Genomic DNA, 24,156 nt, shown 5'->3' on the forward strand with positions numbered 1-24,156 from the left:
CACAGTTTGACAACCCCTGATTTAGTGAAACCTGTAAAACTTTCCTTCCTCCACAGTCAGACTGGCACAGCTTCATTTTTGTAAATCTTTTTCAATTTTTTAATGACTTTGCTGTTGAAAACAGAAGGGCGAGCTGCCACACGGACCGAACCCTGTATGTTAAACTGAGCCTATTTTAGTCTTACTGCTGAGTTGTAGTCTCCAGACACCACTTGTACTAAGATTTTCCCATGGGCTTGACATAGGTTATAAAGTCCTGTGCATGATTAAACTCCCACACCCACGTTCAGGGACTGAAGCAATAATTCAGGCTTTGACTTTAGTCCCAGTAACTTGAGCTACTCATGTGCGTTATTTAAGGTTTTAATTTTGATGTGTCATGTTGAACAGGAAATTCGTATGTTTTGCTTGTCTTTTGGAACATGGTGGAGGTTCTGCAACAGCTGTACTAAGAGAAAGAATCACAAAACAGGTAGTCTACACTTTTTAAAAGCACATTGAAGCAGAGAAGGAGCTTAAACCTTAAAATTTTCAAGCACCAAGCTGAAGCACTGAAAGACTTCACACATATTCATCTAAAAGCTCTTAGGCTAAATGCAGGATGGCTTTGTTTTAGCTCTGTTTGTGACTGACCTGCTGCCTGGCTGGCATGTCTGTCCCTCATCCTTCTCTGCTCTACCTGTCCATTATTCTCCTCCATGGTTGTGTGTAAGTAACAGCTATACAGCGTGTCTTACAGCGGGAGGGAGGGGCGGAGAGGGAGTGAAACACACACAGTTGCGCTGCTTGCTGTGCGCGTCTGTTGGGGAGCGCACCCGTTTGCCGTGGAGGCTCTGTGCACGCCACATTGACAGACTTGCGACTGATGTGCGGATTTTTGCAGATGCCTTCATCCCAACCCTGCTTTTTATGGTGTCGCTGCTCACATTAACGGCCGAGCGACCCTCAGAGCTCAGGAACCCTCACTCCGCGACACTGCCCACTTTTTCTTCTCCTCCCTGTTTGTCCCGCCCAACTCAGAAGTCTAGTTTGATTCAGGACTTTCAGACTTTGAAGCTTCTGATGCACACGAAATGCTTCCAGGACTCTTACAAGTCTGCTGTTAGCCATTTTAAAAAAAATTCTGATAAATCTTCTGTTTAAAAGTCCGTGGACTGAGACTGAGTGAAGCTACAAGGACACAGCTTCACACTAACGGCACTCAGGATGTGGCAACGTTTTATTTTGACAACAGATGCGATTATTGGTAAGTAATGACCGCAGAAAAAAGACGCGTGTAATGATTATTGGATCAAATAACAAGCACTTCTTCTACAGTACCGAAGCTCCCTCGGCGCATCCTTGCGCGCACGCCAGACGGCACACGCTTGGATCCTGGCAGCATGCATAATTGACGACCGAGCGACTAAACGCATCCATTAGAAGTGTCACTCACCTTGCCAACACGCCCATTAAAAAGTCGGTGTCCTGTCCTAATACGAACTTTCTGTATGTGCCCAGGTGAGATTTATTCTGAAGGAACAAGGGTGCTTCATAGACAGCCAGGTCTCAGAGGCACGCCACCCATGAGCTTATATAACAGAGACGTTGAACGGTCAGTCAAATTACTGCGCGATGCTCTAATTGGATGCTGGTCATGCCAGAGTTTACGCTGTCAGAAGTAGGCTGTGTTTCTGCAGTGCCATGTGTTTCTGCTGTTTCTGGTGCAGATCTTGTGAAATTATGTCTCACCCTGTTTTAGAACAAACCCTCGTAGGCAGTGATTCGATCTGAAGTTCTTGGTTAAGGGAAATTGCTGCTGGCTTAGTGACGGGGCTAAGAGCTTGTGGGCTCGCTTTGGGTAGTTCCTCTGGTGATGCTACGCTCTCTCTCAAGTTCACCCCCAGAGCAGCAGAAGTGAATAAACTTCTAGGTCACGTCCAAGAAGTTTGTACCGGTGATGTATCAGAGTTTGGAGGAGGGGAGGATAAGTGGGAGAAAGTGGGATAGAGACAAAGTCAACAGTGCATGTCTCTGATTAATTCTCAGATTTCTACGCTTACATGTGATTCCGGCTTGTGATGGTCATTAGAGAATTGAGTTAGAGCTGGAGAGAAATGTGTGTGGCTGTGTGAGTGTCAAGGGGTCAGTTCAGTTGAAGCTCATATGGCCAAGCCCATGCCATAACCATCCCATCATCATTTTCTTTTTAATCTAACCCTCTCTGTCTCTCTTTAGTGTCTTTAATCGTATTCCTGCAGTTTGTCGAACAGTGCTTTTCCTTCTACGTGCGCAAATTCAGGGTTATTGTGAATGAGGCTGGACGCTGTTACTTAACTGATCTTGTTCCATCACGCTCAGCGCTGCTGGCCCAGCACTGTAGTGTGAGCGGCAGGAGGCGGTTCACACAGGGGTAAAAGCTGGTTTGAGTCCATAGTGTTGGGTTATGATAGCTACCACTGCCTGCTTCAGAGGCCCACATGTGCTTGTTGTACTGGCAGCATTTAATCTATGTAAATTCCTAACAGCGATGGAGCTGCAGGTGGTTTGAGTTTGGTATTTCAGAGAAGAGGGGCATCTGGCTTCCATCAGTATGAGTCGACTGGAGTGACACAAACAGCAGGAACACAGTCACCTACTGGGCTGTGACTAATGATCATTTACGTTGTTCAATTTAATTCTTTTGTACTTAATAATTTAGTCTTTAACACATTAAAAAAATAGAAATGGGCTGCCATTCACACAAAGTACAGTTTTAGGCAATGCCACAATCTTCAAGGTGACATTAACACATAACACACATTGTTTGTCTGACCTTCTTATTGTAGCCAAAAACGTAATAAATTCTCACACTGGAACCACATCGTGTTTATGGTTTCATCTGAATCAATGACTTTAATGATCAGTTACCATAGAAATAGCTATTGGTTTTGCAATAATATTCACGATCTAAACATTTGACCTCTGTTTGAGGCTTTCTCTCGTTCCTCTCTTTTTTTGTCTGTTGACCTTGTGACTCAAGCCAAAGCTCTTTGTTTTCTTCTTTGAACTGCTCCTTTAATGCAGGGACTGCGGCAGCATCACGGCGCTCACACATGATAGGATGCTTGTGAGCCGCGAGAAATAGCCAGAGGGTATTTTGGAGTTCATATGGTTGCTAAACAAAGTTGCCTTTTATGGCCTGTTATTTGATTACAAAGGAGTAAATTAGATGAACGCTGTTTCGAGACCTCTGTTTCGCTGCCCCGCAGAGATTACAAGGTGTTTTCTGTACGAGTTGATCACATTTCAGTGTCTTTTCACAGTATGTGTGCTGCAGATATGGAAGGAGGAGCTGAAGGACGAGTCAAACACAAACGGGTTTACGTGCTTCACAACTCTTTCAAGGAAATTTGTCTTTTCCTGAGCACATGGAATGCCGCAGTAGAGCAGAGAGGGCAGTTAATTCATTGATGACTGGAATGTCAGAGGATATACTGTAAAGTCTTAAGACATTGCAACTCTGCAGTGAATTTATTAACTTGGCAAGACATAGCGGTGAAACCGGCCATCTCTGTCATTAGCAATATGTCTCCTCCTTCTCCTCCCCCTCCCCCTCCTCCTATACTGACTGTAATATTTGAATCTGAATTAGCGTGCTCCCTGGAGTCTGCAGCAATCAGCACTAATCTGACATAAACTGTCTGCTGGCATGGGCGGACAGATTTCCTGGAGTGGTGAGTGATTATGTTAGCTTATCGTCTGCTTGTCTCTTCTTAGACTCAGTTTGAGCATCCTTATTTGTGTTTTTCACACACATGAATATATCTATAGACTGTGGGAATGCCTCTGCTGAACATGTGCGTGCAGCAGAAAATGACAGTTTTCACTTTTCACGTCTGGTGATTTTATTGTGGCAAAGTCACAACCAGGCTGCCATGATAAAAATGTCCTCTTCCAGTGAGAAAGCAGAGACTATATAGTCTTGAGAATTTGCTGTCATCATTTTCGTGGCAATCCAACCACCAAAACGCCACTTGAGGGAATTTGAAGTTGTTTCCAATTCGTTGTGATGAAGAAACTGAGGTCCGCCATGGCCAGTGCTTTATTTATTAATCATATCTTCAGTGCAAATATAGGCTGAAAAACACATGGCATGACCATCAGAATCAACAACCCCACCTGGTTGAAAAACTGTGTGGCTTCCTTCTGGCTGTAATTCCCTACACCTGCGCCTGTAATGCCTTCCTTAAAGGGCCAATCTAAAACCTCTGGCAGCATCCTATGCATATATAGGTTTTACTTCATTTGTTTGTTTGTTTTCTAGAAATTCATGGATGCCAGGAATGCCAATGTAAGGTTCTCTTTTTTTTAACTTAATGGTTGCATTTTGACAATATATAGACTAGAATTTATAGGTTTATAGAAATTTATAGAATCAAAATCTATCGAATCCACCCTTGATGCAAAAAAGGGAAAGTTTAATCAGTGCAGCAGAAGAAGATGACGTTATATCACAAAGTTCGTGTGCTTTTGTCATGGTCCTGGGTCGGTGACCCAGCGCTTTTAGTTTGTTATCATTTTCTAGATGATGATTGTTTAAGTTCTGTGTTATTTTCGATCTGCCTCTGAGTCTGCGTCTGTATCTGTCTGTCTATGGTGTCTCCCCATCTGTTTGTGAATCTGTCTGTTTAGTTCAATGTCTTGTCTGGTTCCATGTATCTGAGTTTCCTGTTTTATTGTGAAGGTCCGTGTCATATGTGAGTGTGATCAGTTTACGTTTCCCCTGTCCCGTCAGCCCAGATTCCTCCCAGCTGTGTTGCCCTCCTGTCTCTCATCCCCTGATTACTGGTGTGTGTATTTAAGCCCTGTGTGTTCTCCTGCCTGTTGCCGGTTCGTCTGTGTTCCTCCGTGTCAGTCTGTGTAACTCTGTGTCAGTCTGTTACCCTGTGTTCCACGGTGTCCTGTTCCTCGTCTGCGTCTCTCTGCTATTCATCATCCGTTGTCATATGCTCCCAGGTCTGTTATTTTAGTTCTCCCAGTTTAGGTGTCTTTAGTTGTTTGTTATGCCCCACTGTTTGTTTGCCACTACACCTCTGTAAATAAAACCACCGGTATCTCATCCACTGCCTGCATCTTGGGTCCTCCTTCTATATCCACACGGCTCGCCTCGGCAGCCGTGACAGTACGAACCGGCCACTATGGACCCAGCAGCATTCAACCCGCCCAAGGAGCTCCGGGAGGACATTGTTTACTCCGTGGACAAATTAATCAACGCGTGGCTGGAGCACGAGGGGAGAGAATTTCGCCAAGCCGTGGCTAATCGGCTACAGCGCTTGGTTTCTGGTCTCCCCTGGCTGCTCAGCTCACTTCACCCGCTCGCACAGAATTTCATTCTGAATGGACTCCGTCTTCACCCCCCGGCTGCTACCACCCACCCTGCAGCTCATGCTTCACTGCCCAGTCCGACAGAGGATGTTCTGCCCGGCCCGTCAACCCAGCCTTCGAGGGGAAAACGGCGCTCACGCTGCCGACGCTCCTCGCCACAGTCGGACCTGGGGATTTCCGAGCAGCCAGCTGTGGTGAGTGGACAGGACAGTATTGTTGGTCTGAACTGTGGGACCGTTTACTCAGGGGTGATGTTCTGTACGGCACTGGACAAAAACTGTTTATCGCCAGAAGCTCAGTTAGCCGCCCGGCCAGAAGCTCAGTTAGCCGCCCGGCCAGAAGCTCAGTTAGCCGCCCGGCCAGAAGCTCAGTTAGCCGCCCGGCCAGAAGCTCAGTTAGCCGCCCGGCCAGAAGCTCAGTTAGCCGCCCGGCCAGAAGCCCAGTCGCCACCTCCGCCACATTCAGCCTCACAATCCATAGCTCAATTACAGTCACAGCCAGACTTATTACAAACCCTGTTACAATCCATGGCCCAGTCAGTAGCCCGGTTAGCAGAAGAATCCTTAGCTTTATCCTCAGTTCAGCAGTCACCAGCCCTGCATCCTGTGTCAGTTGCTCCACTACCTGTTCAGCCATCACCTTCACCTACTCCTCCTGTACAGCAAGCCATGTCAGTCCAACCCATAACGGACAGTTCAACAACTCCGTACTCTAAGCAGAGAGACAAACCCAAGAACAATGTCAACATTCCTCAAAGGCTGGCCAGTTCTGAGACTGAGATGCACTCCAGGGCCTCCCCAGAGGCTGGGTTTCAGCCCCCATCAGACTCTGGACCCCTGGAGTTTAAGAAGCCAGCTGAGGACTGCACAGAGCTGTCGCTGCCTGAGCAGGGTCAATGCTCTGCGCAGCTGCAGGCCGCTATGTGTTTGCCAGAGGCCCGTGTGCCTGCTGGTCCTGTTGCGTCCCTGCCAGAGGCCCGTGTGCCTGCTGGTCCTGTTGCGTCCCTGCCAGAGGCCCGTGTGCCTGCTGGTCCTGTTGCGTTCCTGCCAGAGGCCCGTGTGCCTGCTGGTTCTGTTCTGTGTGTGCAAGGGGCTCCAGTGCCCACTGGTTCTGAGACTGTTTTTGCTGGGGGGCCCGAGGAGCCCGTCCAGCCTTCTTCCTCGTCAGCTGGGGGGCCCGAGGAGCCCGTCCAACCACCAGCTGCTCCACCAGCAGCCTCATCCACGCTTGCAGCAGCAGTTTCATCCATGCCGCCACCTGCTGCAGCGCCTCCGTCTGCATCCCCCACGCCGTTGCCTGGCCCGGCCTCTGCTGCATCCTCCACGCCGTCGCCTGGTCCGGATTCAGCATCCTCAGCGTCGCCTGGTCCAGCGCATGCTTCGGCTTCATCCGCTTCACCTGGTCCAGCCACTGCTTCATCCTCGCCTGGTCCAGCCTCCGTGTCTTCATCCTCGCCTGGTCCAGCCTCCGTGTCTTCATCCTCGCCTGGTCCAGCCTCCGTGTCTTCATCCTCGCCTGGTCCAGCCTCCGTGTCTTCATCCTCGCCTGGTCCAGCCTCCGTGTCTTCATCCTCGCCTGGTCCAGCCTCCGTGTCTTCATCCTCGCCTGGTCCAGCCTCCGTGTCTTCATCCTCGCCTGGTCCAGCCTCCGTGTCTTCATCCTCGCCTGGTCCAGCCTCCGTGTCTTCATCCTCGCCTGGTCCAGCCTCCGTGTCTTCATCCTCGCCTGGTCCAGCCTCCGCATCCTCATCAGCTGCTTTGCCTGGTCCAGCTTCAGCATCCTCATCAGCTGCTTTGCCTGGTCCAGCTTCAGCATCCTCATCAGCTGCTTTGCCTGGTCCGGCCTCTGCGTCCTCATCAGCTGCTTTGCCTGGTCCAGCTTCAGCATCCTCATCAGCTGCTTTGCCTGGTCCAGCTTCAGCATCCTCATCAGCTGCTTTGCCTGGTCCAGCTTCAGCATCCTCATCAGCTGCTTTGCCTGGTCCAGCTTCAGCATCCTCATCAGCTGCTTTGCCTGGTCCGGCCTCTGCGTCCTCATCAGCTGCTTTGCCTGGTCCAGCCTCTGCGTCCTCATCGTCTGGTCCAGCCTCTGCGTCCTCATCGTCTGGTCCAGCCTCTGCGTCCTCATCGTCTGGTCCAGCCTCTGCGTCCTCATCGTCTGGTCCAGCCTCTGCGTCCTCATCGTCTGGTCCAGCCTCTGCGTCCTCATCGTCTGGTCCAGCCTCTGCGTCCTCATCCTCATGTCCAGCCTCTGCGTCCTCATCCTCATGTCCAGCCTCTGCGTCCTCATCCTCATGTCCAGCCTCTGCGTCCTCATCCTCATGTCCAGCCTCTGCGTCCTCATCCTCATGTCCAGCCTCTGCGTCCTCATCCTCATGTCCCGCTTCTGCGTCCTCATCCTCATGTCCCGCTTCTGCGTCCTCATCCTCGTCTGGTCCAGCCTCCGCTTCTGCGTCTTCATCCTCGTCTGGTCCAGCCTCCGCTTCACCTGGGGCTGCAGGGGCCACGCAGCCTTCAGGTCCCCTACTACCACCTCCACATCGTCGGTCATCTGCCTGGCCGCCTGTTGGGCATCTCCGCCGCCGTGGACGCCCTCCTGAACGCCGCCACTGCCTTCCACGTGGCCGGCCTCCGGACTTGTTTCCACGCCGCTGTTGCCGTCCGCACGGTCGGCCCCCGGACTTGTTTCCACGCCGCTGTTGCCGTCCGCACGGTCGGCCCCCGGACTTGTTTCCACGCCGCTGCCTACTGCGTGGCCGGCATCGGGACCGGCCCCGCTGCCGTTCGCATGGTCGGCCTCCTGAACTTGACCATCTGGGCCTTTTGGACTCTGTCCCTCCGTCCTGGGCCCCCTCCGCCCGCCCTGGTCGGGTTGTTTTCTGTTTTGTTTTGGTCCATTTTTTTCGTTTCTGCTGGGCTGTCTGGTGCCAGCCCTTGAGGGGGGGGGGTACTGTCATGGTCCTGGGTCGGTGACCCAGCGCTTTTAGTTATCATTTTCTAGATGATGATTGTTTAAGTTCTGTGTTATTTTCGATCTGCCTCTGAGTCTGCGTCTGTATCTGTCTGTCTATGGTGTCTCCCCATCTGTTTGTGAATCTGTCTGTTTAGTTCAATGTCTTGTCTGGTTCCATGTATCTGAGTTTCCTGTTTTATTGTGAAGGTCCGTGTCATATGTGAGTGTGATCAGTTTACGTTTCCCCTGTCCCGTCAGCCCAGATTCCTCCCAGCTGTGTTGCCCTCCTGTCTCTCATCCCCTGATTACTGGTGTGTGTATTTAAGCCCTGTGTGTTCTCCTGCCTGTTGCCGGTTCGTCTGTGTTCCTCCGTGTCAGTCTGTGTAACTCTGTGTCAGTCTGTTACCCTGTGTTCCACGGTGTCCTGTTCCTCGTCTGCGTCTCTCTGCTATTCATCATCCGTTGTCATATGCTCCCAGGTCTGTTATTTTAGTTCTCCCAGTTTAGGTGTCTTTAGTTGTTTGTTATGCCCCACTGTTTGTTTGCCACTACACCTCTGTAAATAAAACCACCGGTATCTCATCCACTGCCTGCATCTTGGGTCCTCCTTCTATATCCACACGGCTCGCCTCGGCAGCCGTGACAGCTTTCTTGCATGAAAACAGCAGCTTCATTTGTAGTTACAGAAATATGCCAAAGGAGAAGTCTTTGAGAAATGGTCTGTTTACTCACATGTTTTTCTGATAGGTTGTGGTTACACTGCTATAGCCCACATGTGGAGGATTTCACACGAAGATGACAGCAAACTAACACCTAGCTCATGGTTTCCACCTCTGACCATGTAACAGTGTGCCTGCTGCTCTTCCGCTACTCTCTGAGCACTGTATTCTCAGACTAAAGGGCTGTCTTGATGGTATTTGATGACCAAAAAAAATCAGTGGTGTGGTCATTATTCAAGTTATATAATATACATTACTCATTAATTTTCTTGAAAGTAATTTATAATGTACTTTAACTACTTGCTGGAGAAAGTAAGTGCACTAGTACACTACTCGTTCTCATCACTATATTAGATTACCTGATATGTACTTTCTCAGAGTTAAAAGTTAAAAATATAAACCTTAGGCTACAATCCCACGACACATAACTTTATCCCAATGAGGACATACATATGATCTTTCATTCAGTATTTTCTGCATAGCTGACTGCTCATTACTGCCTTTGTTGAAGTGCACGCTCTGGCTGCTGGGCTGGGGTCGGCATACACTCAGCTCTGGGTTCTTGGCTAGCTTTGCGCTAGCATGCTGTCCGTGAAGTTGCTTGCAAAGAGCTAAAGTCATGCTATCAATATAATGTAGTTGTTTCTGTCCTGGACACAGTTTGTGCTTTATCATCTTGCTCTTGTCCTTTTGTGTCAGAAAAGTGAACGCAATATCCATATCTCCACTTTACATCGCTCAACCATTTCCTCCTCCTGCACACAAACTGAAAGCAGCTGATTATAAGATCAGTTCACTGTTTTTTTGTTTTGTTTTTCTCTACCCGTCCTGCAAATAACCGAAGAAACTTTGTAACCCAAGTAACGGCACAATTGTATCTGTGATGTGATCACTCCATTCAGCACAGTCGTGCATTAGATTACTGTATTACTGAAAAATGAAATGTGATTACAGTATTTTTGTTTCTTTGCAATGTTGTTACATTGTAATGTGTCACACCTAACACTGCATAACATGTAGGCAAGATTAGACTGCCTCTGAAAGGTGAGCTATACCGACAGGCAGTAAAAAAAAATGGATGTAGCTACTGTGACATCAAGTCCTGCATTGAAGCCTCAAGTTCAGAGATTCTGCCATCAGCTTGTACCCCCCCCCCCCCCCACACACACACACACACACACCGAGAACTCGTTAGCCAATGAGCATGTGCTTTTGTACCACAGATAAACCTTTACACTGCATGACCATAATTTACAAAAAATACTTACTACTTATATTTATTCAGTATAACCCAAATTCGTTGACTATAAAATAAAACAGTGAATAAACAGAAGTTAAATTGAATGCATTTTTTCTGTATTGGCTAAGATACGTTGTTAGTCCTGAGACAGACTGGTGATCTGTCCTCTCGCCCTCTGGTAACTGGGATAGACTCCAGCCACTTCACTCTGATAAGTAAGGATAAGTGGAAGAGGATGGATGGCTCTGTTCATATTTTCTAGTTTATACCAATGACACAAAGCACTTGTAATCATGGGATAAAATAGCCTCAAATCAGTGTTCGCTTTCTGGATATTTTCCAGTGCTTTCAGCTGGATTTCACAGCCTTCATCAACGCTTGCAGTTTCGTAAGGAGGCGGGGTGGAGGCTGTAAACCAGTCTTAGTTCAAGAATAGTTTTCTTTCTCGTTTAACGATTTCTTGATAATTTTGACCTTTGTGATGAAACCACCATATGCAGGCCTTTGTTTTCTGTTCTGTGAAAACAAATCTCATGCCAAATAAGGGGGCGCCTCAGAGCCAGTTTTTATGACACAAAGCGGCTTCTTCTGTATTGGAACGATAGCTTAAATTTGCTAGATTTTTTTTCCTGTTAGTTGTTACAGTTTTTCTCAGTCGCTTTGGTGCGTTTCTCAGAACACCATTAACATTTGCACAGCAGTTAGTGCATTTCCCAAAACAATTAGTGCAAACTGCAAAACCTAGTGGATAGCCTGCAAAAGCACGTCACATGCACAGAATTGATTATCCATACCTCAAAAGCAAGTATCCATGTCAATGAAACTGTCAGTGCCATCAAAATGAAAAGTCTTGACACCATCTTTATGAACAAGATAGTCAAATGGCATTGTCATGTTTCCACTATGACAGTTTATAATTTCAGTGTTTCCCATTGCAAAAACAATTGGTGACACCTGAAAATGCTGACAACAGCACTATGGCCTACCTGTACAGCCATCTGAAATGTGCAGTAAAGTCACTGTAGATGTTATGGGAGTCTTGGGAGTAACTAAGACACTGAATACGTACGTTTCACATTTCCATTGTGTAGAAGTGTTTGTAATCCTACAGAATTGTGCAAAAGAAAAATATGCTACAGTCACTTGTTCACTGTAGAATACATGTAAACATAAAATCACCCATTTGGTAGAGCCTCCTCATGAGTGACAGCTGTAATTCACCTGAGATCAATTGTTCAATTTCGGAGACATTTCCAGGAACAATGATACAGAAAGGTATAGGATTTGCTTGACAGATGGCCAATATTTGGCATGTGATAACTAGTTCAACAATTTTGTGTGTGATGACTTAAGCAATGGATGTATGACTATTAGTTTTATTGGGAATGACTATTCAGCATCCATAGGTATGATTACTTTTGACTGACATGACATAAGCAAATGGAAATGTCAGAAAGCAGCAGGGAAATGTATGGAAGCAACTGATTCATGTCCAAAATCATTTGCAGTTTGTTCAGAGAGAGGAGAAATTGCTGCTATGATGTGCACAAATGACTGAGTGTTGTGGAGGTTGAACTAATAGTTATGAGAATTTCAATTCTGATCTGAGAAACGCACCAAAGCGACTGAGAAAAACTGTATTAAAGACGTCTAACAGAAAAATACAGATATGGTGAAACTCTAGCTGGAGCTGAAGTTGTGTTTATTCTTCCCAGTGGTTTGATATTGTTAGTTACCTGCAGCTTCACAGGATTCAGCTGTGTGTCTCCAAAGTGACAGTGTTGTGTGTATTTATACCTGCAGTTAAGTCGAATTATGTCTAAGTAGCAGCCACTGAATAAGTGTTTTAACACATGTCATGTATAGCTCAAATGAGCCTCTTTGATCACAGCCGTTTGTTGTAATGCTCCTTTTTCTTGTCTCGCGTTTCTTGCCTTGGTCGTTGAACAAAGGGGCCCATCTTCAGAACTACAATACACAAATCTCATGCAACTAGCCTGAATGTGAATCAGTTGCCTTCTGAGCTGGTGCAACAGTGTGTGCAACAGTGTGTGCAACAGCTGAAATGTTTTTGTGCAATTTGCATTGAAATTAGTTTTCTCATGAGATGCTAACATTTTTTTGCAAACCTTCACACAGTGATACTGGTGCCAGTGACCCCACATGCCACTGTAGCAGCCACCACAGAGGAAGTGAAAATGCGTGGTTTGCCAACAGGAAATGTATGTGGCGTATCTCATGCTTCAGCAAAGGTCAGATTCACAGTGTGAATGCTGATTTGCATGCTGAAAACTCAAGTGAGAATGATGCATACGGCACAACATGGCTATATTTAGACAAGAGGAAATTGTTAGTTAAGGTAGCGTTTAGCTCAGAGTTCTGTTGCAAACTCTGCTGTAGTATTTCAGCTGTTTACTGCAAACATTTAGAAAAAAAAGATGTAATTGTTGCTGTGACAACCACTACTTAAACTTGGGTGAACTGCTCGTTCTAAACAAGTTCTCTTTCATTTGCACAGCTTTCAGTTAATACTCTTGCTGGAAATTTGGTGGCTGTAATGCCAAACGTAGCATGCAAGAAATGCTTGGAAGCATGGAAGATCCATCATATGAGAAGACACAACGATCCAACTTCTTATCCGATTCTGATATAATACCCGATACCTTATCCTTGAGTATTCCATTACACGCAATGCTGATGTGATGTGGTACTTTTGGTTGCTCCCTTATTTCTCAACTGGTTGCCATGGTGAATGTTCTTCTTAGCACAGTTTTTGCCCTCGCTGACACAATCCTCCTGTTTGTCCTGGGACCAGCATTGAGAGTACACTAACTTATGACCCCCTGAGGCTGGACTTACGTCTCTTCTTGGTCTCAAACCAAGGACACAGAGATCCGTTAACTCTGTTAACCATTTCATCACTGAGGCACACAGAGCACTGACATGATGTTCGTGTCAATTTACTTATGAATAAACTGTCTTCCTCTTTCTTGTAATCAAATAAAATTACAACAGATCTGCATCCACCAGAACTTTTTCCAGAGAAGATTCTGAAGTAACGTTTTGGGCATTTATTACTTTCTTATCAAGAAGCATATACACACAGACCTAAGGAATATACCACATTTCAGATTCCACTCAATAGCTCTGTGTGTGTGTTTAAAGTCTTATTTTATGTTTGTTGCTCTGCTTAAGACATCGTGAAACCTGAAGTAAAGTCTCAAACAATGATTTATTAATTGCCTTTGTTTTTGGAATACTCTTCATGGACCTTTGTCTTTTTTCATGTGATTTGAAAGTGTTATGCAAGACTGATTTATAATATATATAGAGTGATTTATATATTATGTATGTGTTCAGGCTTTTTATATCAGTTTGTCAGGGACTGCAGTGACAGGAGCTATTTCCATGCCCTACACTACAGTCAAAATGAGTCTGGCACATTCAGATTTTTGCATGTTTGCAGTAACCCATTTAAATAAAATAAAGATCAAATATAATACACCAATACATCCAAGAGTATATATTTGCTAAATTGGTATTTGTTGTAAAAAAAACTCAGTGTGAGCGTAGTTACCGCACCGCTGATGTCATTTATCGTCAATGCATTTTCACTTTGTCCTGTTTTGAGTCCCACTCGCAAAATGACATCAGGGTGAAGTAAATGTGTGCAAACATCTAGTGTGGAGTGGTGCTGACAAGAAACGGGTGAAAGAATAACTTGAGTTTCCAAGAAGTTTTGCTACTGTGAGTGCAATGAAAGTACTATCAACTGAACAAAGCATGAGCGACAGAAAGAAGGCGACAGTAAACAGTCGGGGTAGCGAGTGTGAACTGTGTCCAACCTGCTGAATTATTTCTGTTGGCCTCCTCCACGCCATGTTAGCTCTCCAGCTAAAAGCTGGTGCTGCACAGCTGTTGATGTGTGGTATTGTAAACAAAGAACAACAAAGAACTTAATTTAATAGATTGTGTCACTGTCACTGATATCGATAGCATAGCATTCTGTAGTACTCTCTTATCTTAATAACAGATTGGTGCATCACTAGACTACAGGGTAACCACATCTGAACTCAAAAAGGCATATATGCAGCACTTCCCCCCATGTCTCCTTCATCTCCCACATAATATATATGTCTTGCAGGTCTTTGTAGTAGTGATCTATGAATCATATATACAGCCTTTGATACAGACGATCCACTCAGGCATTCATAGTGTTAAGCTGCTTAGTTCTTCTTAAATTTAATGGAAGTAATCATACAGAGAACGGAAAAAAAAGAATAAAAAGGAAGAGGAGGATTAAATCTTTCTTGTACCTCGCTTTGCGTCTGTTTCATAAAGGTGCATGATCTGTGCGCAGAACAAGACAAATATGTGCATGTGGGGAAAAAATAGTCAACACCAACTACTGCATCAAAGATCAGATGAACCTACGCAAGCTTGGATCAATAGTGTCATGCATACGGTATCTGTTTTCCTGATGTATGATAGTCTTCTCTTTCTTTTGCCTCACTTCTTGCAGGAAAGCCAGCTGCAGTGATGGGTGACATGTGTTTTGCTTGGAGGGTTTACCTTTTTAGGCTTGAGCATAAGAAGCTAAAAATGTAGGAAAAGAAAGCAAAATCTGACGTTAGTCCTGGAACAAAAAACTGTTGATTGATCATTTTGGTAATGGATCACGTAAGTTATTGTTCAAATAAATGCATCAGGTTCTCACCTTTTAAGAAGAATTTTTTGGATTGACTCTGGAAAATAAAAACCCTAAATTTATTGCCATCTCCTTGATATTATCCACTATTTTCTGACAGTGCAAAGCAACTATTGCTCTGTCACCAAGTCCACATTAAAAACTTAGGAAGATTAACTTTTAGTGATTAACTGCAATTACTTAGAGTAAACTGTAAATGATTAAAGGTAATCATTTAATTGAGAAGCCTTCTTCTTGTCAGTAACTCTACCACAGTGTCACATGAAGTTCATTTAGATGATGACAAACTCATGCATCCGGAGTGTGCGCAGAGTTTACTGATGTCACAAAAAAAAAGCGAAGCTGGCAGGATGCTACAGTTACTGGAGAAACAAGACAAAGAAGCATATTTCTTGAAACATTGTGATGTCAAAGAAAAGTTCAAAGATGCTGCCTCGAGCCTGCAAAACCACCAAGCCCACCCACATGTCTTAGTCTCATATACTGTTGCCTGAACAAGCGACAGATGTGTAACAGTTTTTCCTGGTACTGACTGCTGTCTGTGCAGCATATGGCACCCATGTGAGGTGGAAGATGCACAGAGTCAGGTAAAGCTGGTGTGTCTTCTAAAAGCAGTAATGGCGTTACTGGTTGGTAATCAAAGATGCATATCAGCTCGAAGGGAGAAAGATGCATGGTGTGGGCACATCGTGGATAACAGGCATTCACAGAGCCATGAAATGTGAAAAATTAAAGTGGAAGAAATTTAAAAAAAAAGAACTATTTTTACCTTCAATGACTCACAGTAAACTAGCAACAGTCCATTTCCCCTAACAAACACTGTCTGACCACCTTGAAGCCACCCACTCTCTGCTTCACACAGAAAAGGACATTCATAGCAAGGTGGACATGTTTAAAGTTGGACTAGTCATTGCTGACACTGAATGCCAGTGTAGTCCCATTTTTACCAAAATGTGCAAAACTGAAATATTTTTAGTATTTTTTTTTCATTACAGAAATAAGCTGAAATAACATTCATGAAGAATATTTGGCTCATATATGCTCCACTGTCTTTACCAGCTAGCTGCTAATACTAACCACAGCCCTGGTACGTGGTTCTGCACAGGGACTATGCAGTAGGATTTTAATGCTTTTTCACTGTTATGTTAACACTAGATTCTTGATGCTGATTAACTTCATCCAAAATGATAATGAAAGAACTTGATGAAACACCCAGTGATGGGATAGCTCGAAATATGCGTTGTTTTGTTTTCTATTAGATGGATATCATCATGATCTTACTCATCATAATCATGCACTGGAAAGCATGGTTGGGACTTTCCCATCACCATCACCATGCCAGTGAACTACTTGGAGACTGGAACAAGACTGGGCTGGAAATGTAGCATGTAGCAGCGTCAGTGTTGTGACATGCTGATGCATTCATATATTTTCATTCCTTTAACGGTCATGGTCATTACTATCACATAGTCATAATATTGTAACTACGCGATAGTAATTTCAGTTGTTTCTACAGCAAACCTTCGACAGCAAAACTTTCTTTGTGTGCTTCACACTTTACAATAACCTGTGATTTGTGATTTAACATGGGCCAGATGAGCTACCCCGCCCCTGATGTTCTGGTTTATTGTTAATGATTCAATGAAAGGTAATAATTGTGGTATGTAGGGCATGAACTCTATTTCATTCGGATGTGGGCCGTGCCAGAAGCACAGCACGAGACACACTTTTCAGAGTAAAAGCATTGACTTGATTGCTAAAGCTTTTTAAAGCTTAAGTATTACTTCACACTGTGACACTCGACACACTTTTGTATTGTTTTTCCTTTTTTCTTGCTGATTTGCGACGCTTTCGTCTAACTTGCAGGCATTTTATTGTCAGTATCTTCGTCAGTGGCATATTGGACAGCTACAATAGATTTCACACCTAATATTAACAACAGCAGGTGTTATTTTAATTGTCCTTGGGGTCCAAATATACTCAAGTGCAGTGTAGAAGGGATTGAGCACCCTAAAATTGAATCCCTGCTATGTGTGTGTTAATGGTGACTTGTGGTAAAGCTCACCAGGGCTGGGTTTTACCACAGAAAATGACTCATTTCTGTCTGAGGTGCTGTGTCTGCCAGAGCTGCAGACGGAGAAGTGAGGGGGGAAATTAAAAAAAGCTTGGTGTCGCCATGGCAGTGCTTGTGCTAAACCTTTTCTGTCATATGAAGTCATCTCCAGAAGTCAAATTGATATTTCCTGTCTCGCTCCTGAAAGCTGGATACATATTGTGTCTGTGTTTAATTTTTTTTGCTTAATAGTTACAGTTTTCTGTGAGATGACTGACCGATTGTAGGGGTGATCTCTGTGAAGTGTTTTAAAAGGCTTATTTTCCTACGAGTGTCCTAAAAGCCCAGAGATAAGAGCTGAAAAATCCCCCAAAGACACACATGTCACGTCTTTTGGTTTCATAAACGAACGAGATACCCGTGAAGGTGCTACATCACAAATCGTGTCAGTTTACTAAGGTCTTAACCCCCACAGGAGGTCAAGCCACACACATGCATCAGCAGCTTGAAGCATTCTGCATGTTTTTTTTTCACACTTCATCATCTGTCCACACTTTTCCTCAGGCTGTTACAATTTTAGCATTCCCAGGAGCTTGCTTTTAACCCCTTTGAGTGGTTGGGGTTGTAATTACATAAAAATACGTTCATTAAAAAACAAAACAAAAAAAACCCCAAAACAAACAAACAAAAAAACTTCTTTCCAACATTTTTGTGAGCCATTCATTATTCCCAGAAATTTATACCTATCTACCTGCAGACAGCTTGTGTACGCCGAGGTATTTTTCAGTCATGCGACCTTCGGCACTGCACAGTTGTTGTGAGGCATTAGGAGCAAAGTGGACAGGGGCAGAGGCAACGGGGCGGATTGGGAGGCAGAGGGGAAAGCTGTTGGTGAGACAATGCGGAGTCAGACGGGAGGTCCCGTCTCCGAACATGTGCTGAAGGAGGACAGCACCTTATCTTCAGTTTGAGTGAAAACAAGCAGACAAGTTAGAAAGCTTAAGTTGGAGCCAAGGCTAAACGATTCCCCGTTTCCCAGTCTTTATGTTACGCTAACTGTCTTTAGCTTCATATTACGTGCTATCAGATTTCAGTGGACACCTACCTACACCAGAAGCAGTCATTACAGTTTAAAACTCGATAACTTTTGCTAAAAATGCTAAATCAAGTTGCACCATCAATTACACTTCTTCTTTCTTTTTCCTGAGAGAATAAGGTGACGATTCGCTGTATGAGTTTGCCTGGAAAGTGCAATGATGTGTGGTTTTCTTGAAACGTGCACTTTAACCGACAGTAAAGAAGAACTCTTTAGAGGCTTAAATGTAAACCTAATGTTTTGTGGAAGTGAATGCAAAACGTTAACACCTTGTCTTTTTCCTTCATGTGTTATTTCAGTCACGTATGAAGTGAGTTTTGCCTTACTGCACCGTGAGAAGCAGGGGGTAGTAAGTCAGAGTCGCTGTGATTTGATCACTTAGTCTTTTATTTTTGCCATATTTCCTTTTTGTTCTCATTAGGTTGCACAAACGTCTTCCAGGAGTGGGGCTCCTGGCTGTATGTTGTGCAGGTGAAGACACATACAGCATTCATTTAAGATTTAAGGTGGGAGGGTCATGCATCTGGAGATAGTGTGAGATAGGTGGTGTGGTACCCTCTGCTTATTTTCCTCTGTCAGCATTATCTTTTGGCAAAAAGATAATGCTGAATCACTAACACTACAAATGTGTTAGTGATTCAGCTCAAAAGCACTAAATGTTGGCTGTTAGCGCTTTTTTTTCTTTAATCTTTTCCATGACTTTTTCTCTCTGTATTGTGCCACAACATGTGACACTCTTACACTTTGACTGTGTTACAGAAACTTCCTTCAGTCACTGTATATACAGGCTTTTTCCCACTGCATTCTTTTCTTCCACAGCTCCCTGACGGCGCCAACCTGTCAGTTGCTTGTTAAACTCATGTTGTTTTGGGTGTAGTTTGTGATATAGTTTTCTCTCTTTTTTTTTGTTAAACAGGATTTAGGTCTGCCTGTAGTCATTTCCTTGTTTTCGCCCATGTGAACTAATCAGGGGCCCATAACTTCTTGCCAGAAGAAACACATAAGGAGTGCCCCCCCCCCACACACACACACACACACACACGCACACACGCATACTTGTTGTCCCCCGAGTTTCTTAGTACCTGCTAAGCGCTGATAGCCTCAGATCTCAGTCTCTATATGTGTGCATGTTTGCATCTGTGCACCAGGCCTGTCCAGCCCTTCACCCTCTTGTGTCTCTGCCAGCAGCAGGTTAGAGCTATCCATCATACATATGGAGAGATGGAGATGGTGTCTGCTTGGAGCAATGTTTCATGTTAACCATGATGCTCTTCACACACACACAAATGTTTCATAGGATCTGACTAATCACATCTCTTCTTTAGAACAGATTGGTACCATATCAAAAGTTTGTGAGGCTCCACTCAGATACAGTATGTATGTGCAAAAAGTCTTAAGTCACTCCATTTCTTTATATTTTTCTTTCGAGCATTTTCAGATACATTTATTAAACCACTTAACACTGACCTGTGAATCATTCAAGCATAAGAAGGCACATAACTTAAGTGATGAACTAGTGTTGTGTCTTCACATAATAGACAACTTATCAAAGAACCAATTTTAATTGGTATAATTGGGAACTTTTTTACTAGAACTACACATAATGTGTTCCCATTTCTTTGGTTGAATTGACAAAAATTCCAATGAAAACACAGTCTGATAGACATAAAGTAGTATTTTTGCACCAACAATGTGATTCCCAAAGAGGTATTAGCCAAAAACACAGCATGATGTGCAATTCAAGAAATTTGAGGAAACTGCAAGTGGAAGACAAAAAACAAACAAAAAAACAACAGCAGATAAACTGTATCTGAAAGTCATATCCTTAAGAAAAAAGAAGAACTTCAGATGATCTATATACTGTTTGATATCCTGGCAAAATACAAATAAATGACAGGAGACTTAAGACTTTTGCATAGTACTGTGGTGTAAATGTAATGACTAATTTTCTTTAGGTTTTACATTCAGACTGTTCTATTCAATTCTAAAGATAACTAAATATCTGACAAAAAAGAAACAAATTTAAAAAGCACTTGAGAAAGAGAAGTTCCACACACTTTTGATCAGTAATGAAGTAATCAAATGGAAGGCTATAAAGTAAAATTCCCTCTTGTATACTTTCTATCTTTTTGTGAGAAATCACTGATGGGGAGACGTTTTGTGTCTTTTGGGGTTTTTTTTGTAGTTACATCAAGTTAAACAGAAATGATCATATGCGCGCACACACGCACACACACACACACACACACACACACACACACACACACACACACACACACACACACACACACACACACACACACATAGGTGTAAATATACATATGTACATTTTGTATGTACTTGCAGTGATTGATATTGTCACTTCTGGATCACTATTAATATAATCACATTACAGTAAAACTCACAATTCTCCTCCTCTTCCCTTCCTTATCTTATCTGCCGGTACCCCCCTCTTACCTGTGAACACTCTCCACTAAGGTTATCAACATCACAGCAAAACAGCATTTCATAGTAATTCCTGTCAGTCAACATAACTTTCAATTAAAAGCTCTTTTAACTCAAAACACGACTCGACAAGCACGGACCTTTTAAAAACTGTGTCAAAGTTTTTTGACTCAGCATCACGTTGTCTGTTTTGGGGTGTATTTTGTGGATTTCTCCGCAAACAGCAGCAGCAACTAAAAGATTCAAATCAAAACCAACATATCACAAATTTCTTTTTGCTGATATCATCTTTGAAGTTTCATTTTTTTTGTGAGCCTTCAAACCACAGCTATGCTGATTTCCTGCTTGTTACTCAGAATAGTCATGTATTTATTGGGGAAAACGATACTTCTGGTAATACTGGAGCAATTCTGATGCATTAGCAAGGCTGGTCAGTGTGTGTGTGTGTGTCAGAAAGACAGAGTGTGTTGATAGGACTGGGCGGCACTAGTTAGATGTGCTAATAAGGGTAAACCCTAATTTCAAAATAATTATCCTGAGCAATAATGAAAATCCAGTAATTTAAAACACAATAACAAAGTTGCAGTGCTGTTTAATTTGTATATTTATGCCATATTTATTTTTATAATGTGTACTTTTTCTTTCCAATCTTCATTCAGTAAGCCTTTGTGTAATACAAAAACAAACTTCAACTAACGATTACGTCTATCTTCTGTTATTATCCACAATAAACCAACGTGTCTGCATCTTTTTAAAAGGACGTGTTTCTGAATTTTAGTGCTGCCTTGAGAATAACAGAAACAGTATGTTAGTGGTTCACATTTAAAACCACTCTTTGCTTTTCAACAAAATTGCACCGCTCTCATGTAAATCTGGGGCTAGTGCAGGGTGTGCATTGGCTCATCCCAATTCTGAAAATGGAAAATGTAGCCATTTTCAGGGAAATGTTCCAGTAGCTCATAAAAAGAAAATCTTCCAGTGCACATAGTGGATCAGCTGACAAAATAGTTTTGATATTGCTGAACCCAGCAGCGGGAGACTTTTGTGAACAATGACACAGACATCCATGGTCACTTCCTACTTGGGTCTTTTCCGTCACCACTTCCTTTCGCTCCCCCAAACAAAGCAATAGCTAGTTCATCACAAATAAGCGACTTGTAACCTTTTTCTGAGCCTGTAAGCCAAGGGTGGGCAATTCATTTTCTCAAATGGGTCGTGCCAATAACCTTAACTCAATTCTGCACAATATTAATTTTGTCACTTTATAAACTGCTGCTAATTGGAGTAGATGTTACAATTAGGCTACGGCAATGTCCAGCAGGCATAATAAAAAAGAAATCTCCTGTGTCTCGGGTTTGAAAAGTGTCTGATTCAATCTCTGAGGTGAAAATGCGAAGGAGAGTAGAAATGTGATGTGATCGTCTTTGTATCTGGATTTGTAATCTTCATCATCATTGTTCATGTGAAGATGGATCCAAAGAGGACCATCAAGTTAACTGTTGGCATGTGAATAATAATGTTGGCTTGAAAAGCTCCAAATTTCTCATAAAAGCCTTCATCATGTAGCAAATAGGCCCTTGCCTTGCAGTTTAGTTCATTCATTAGTGCAGTTACATCCCCAGCAAATACAAGACCTGCCTTCTGTTCTGCATCTGAGAGCTCTCCTCAAAATTCTCAAATTTCTGTTCTCAGGTCCTTTACTCTTTGTAACACTTTGCCCAGGCTGAGCCACCTGACAGCTGTGTGGTAGCCTATGTCAAAAGTGAAAACAGTATCAGCCAATGTATCAGAATATCCGATTTTTAAATTGCCAAATATCTGTATTGGTCTTAAAAATCCTAAATCTGTTGGGCTTTATATAGGGGAGCGATTAACACCAAAATTGCAAACAATCTCAATGAAATTAATCAACTTAAAGAAATTAGTTGCACAGTTACTGCTGGTGAAGCAAAGTGGTTTGGTCCAAGGTTAAACTATTCTCGACTTTGAGATGAGCAATTGAAGGGACTTCCAGTGAGAGGGAAGGATGTTAGCTCACATATGACAGGGTGGTAAATATGACATTGGGTTAATTTGCCAACCACAGCTTGGAAGGTCTGCGAGCGACTCATTCTTCATCTACGTGAGTAAGTGGCGAGTGAACTGGTTGGTGTGTCAATGCCCCTCATAACTAAGCTAAGCTAACTGCCTCCTTGATCTAATAATTTCAGCCACTTGCTCTAAAAACATAAAAACATATTCCCCAAGAGAACTTGTTTTCTGAAAATGTAGCTAGCTTGATAAAACAGCAAGCTTGAAACTACCACTGAATAGATTCATACTTTTTTCACCTATAAATGAACTGCATCAGCCTACTGAAATAGCAAGGAGAGAGCTAAGGGCACTTGATATTCCTGTACTACTGATAAAAAATTAAACATCATAAGTGGCTAATGGAGGTCATTGTGTTGGTTTGAGGGTAAGTGGAACTTTAGGATCAATTAATTATTTAAAACACACTAATTATAGTACAAACAAAGAGCACTGAAATATTATAATTACATATGTACGTTGTTTAAAATACCATGCATGCTATTTAAAATGTGTAGTTATTATTATGAATTAATCAGTGCATAAACCCAAAGCACTTTTAAGGTAATTGGTTCCTGCTTTACTAGCATAAGTGACGCTCCCTTTTAGTTTTTTCAGTTTCATTTGTTTTTACTGAGTTTGCCAAATAAATCTGCTGTGATGTTGTAACAGTGGGTGATATGCAGTTTACCCCCAAGCTCAGGGGGGGTTATTATTTTCTCTCACCGTTTCCTTCATAACATGCATGATTGTTTTTGCATGTCTCTTATTGATTCTGGGGAGAGGTTGTTCTTTGACCTATGGGTGTGTGTATTTTTAGTTTGATGTAGCCAAGGAGCACTCTCCGTCCAGATGCTCCCTATATGGGAAAACTGTTGTGATCAGCAGATTTTGCAGACATTGTATGCTTATGTGGTCGGAGGGCAGGGGATATGGTTAGAAGAGTGTCAACCACCCCTGCATTACTGAGAGAGAAATTTGGGGAGGGGATGAAAGGTTTGACAAGTGTCAGGGGGGATGATGTCCTGTGTGGGTCTCAGCTTGTAAGCCTGGATGTTTTCCGCACCGGTGGAAAAAAACGAGCTCCTGGGAGTACATCTGGAAGTCTCACAAAGTGGAAGCTGACACTGTTGAGCCGACAGGTTCAGTCAGTGTATTAAGGGGTGTAAACAGAGAGATGCTTAGATGGGAAATGGGAGGGGCAGACAGAGATAAATGGATTGAAGAAACAGTAGAGGAATGGATGATGTTTTTGAGGGGCAAAACACAGCAGAATGAATGAATTGAGGGAGAAGAGGAAGCAGATTAAATAGCAGCCAGGGTCGAGGGAGGGGATTTAGCCACGAGTGACTCAAGGAATGACATATGGTTTGTCACTTTGATCCAGACTGGAATATTTCACCAAATACTGGTTGAATTGTCATAATATTGTAGAGAGAAGATGAATCTCTGTGACTTCACTGATGTCAGGACTGCCACTTCTTCCACCACTAGGGTTGTCTTTGTGCTTTTAGTGATATGAAGTTT

The 24,156-nt window shown here is 43.4% G+C and overlaps 2 protein-coding genes across 2 annotated transcripts in view; one reads left to right on the forward strand and one right to left on the reverse strand.

Moving 5' to 3' along the window:
• Nucleotides 1-812: 812 nt before the first annotated feature.
• Nucleotides 813-24,156, forward strand: part of itga1 (integrin, alpha 1) — a 64,775-nt gene continuing 41,431 nt past the window's right edge. Inside the window, exon 1 of the mRNA XM_085414166.1 lies at nucleotides 813-1,246. Within this exon, the coding sequence (XP_085270292.1) occupies nucleotides 1,207-1,246 (40 nt within the window). The 5' untranslated portion in view covers nucleotides 813-1,206. The remainder of the gene's footprint in view (nucleotides 1,247-24,156) is intronic.
• On the reverse strand, nucleotides 5,978-6,929 carry LOC146666249 (uncharacterized). Its single transcript, XM_085411331.1, has 2 exons — nucleotides 6,541-6,929; nucleotides 5,978-6,498 (listed from the first exon to the last, which is right to left on the reverse strand). Exons 1-2 carry the CDS (start codon nucleotides 6,913-6,915, stop codon nucleotides 6,265-6,267), a joined length of 609 nt encoding a protein of 202 aa, XP_085267457.1. The 5' UTR covers nucleotides 6,916-6,929; the 3' UTR covers nucleotides 5,978-6,264.

Source organism: Rhamphochromis longiceps, linkage group LG7 (genome assembly GCF_057381845.1).
Source record: "Rhamphochromis longiceps isolate RC_006_pf linkage group LG7, R_longiceps_female_GT1.1, whole genome shotgun sequence".
Lineage (NCBI taxonomy): Eukaryota > Metazoa > Chordata > Actinopteri > Cichliformes > Cichlidae > Rhamphochromis > Rhamphochromis longiceps.

Coding starts and splice junctions, on each gene's coding strand:
- LOC146666249 (XM_085411331.1), bottom strand. CDS start 6,915: ATGAAGACACGGAGGCTGGACCAGGCGAGGATGAAGACACGGAGGCTG. Junction 6,499..6,540: donor TGCTGGTGGAGCAGCTGGTG/GTTGGACGGGCT, acceptor ACGAGGAAGAAG/GCTGGACGGGCTCCTCGGGC.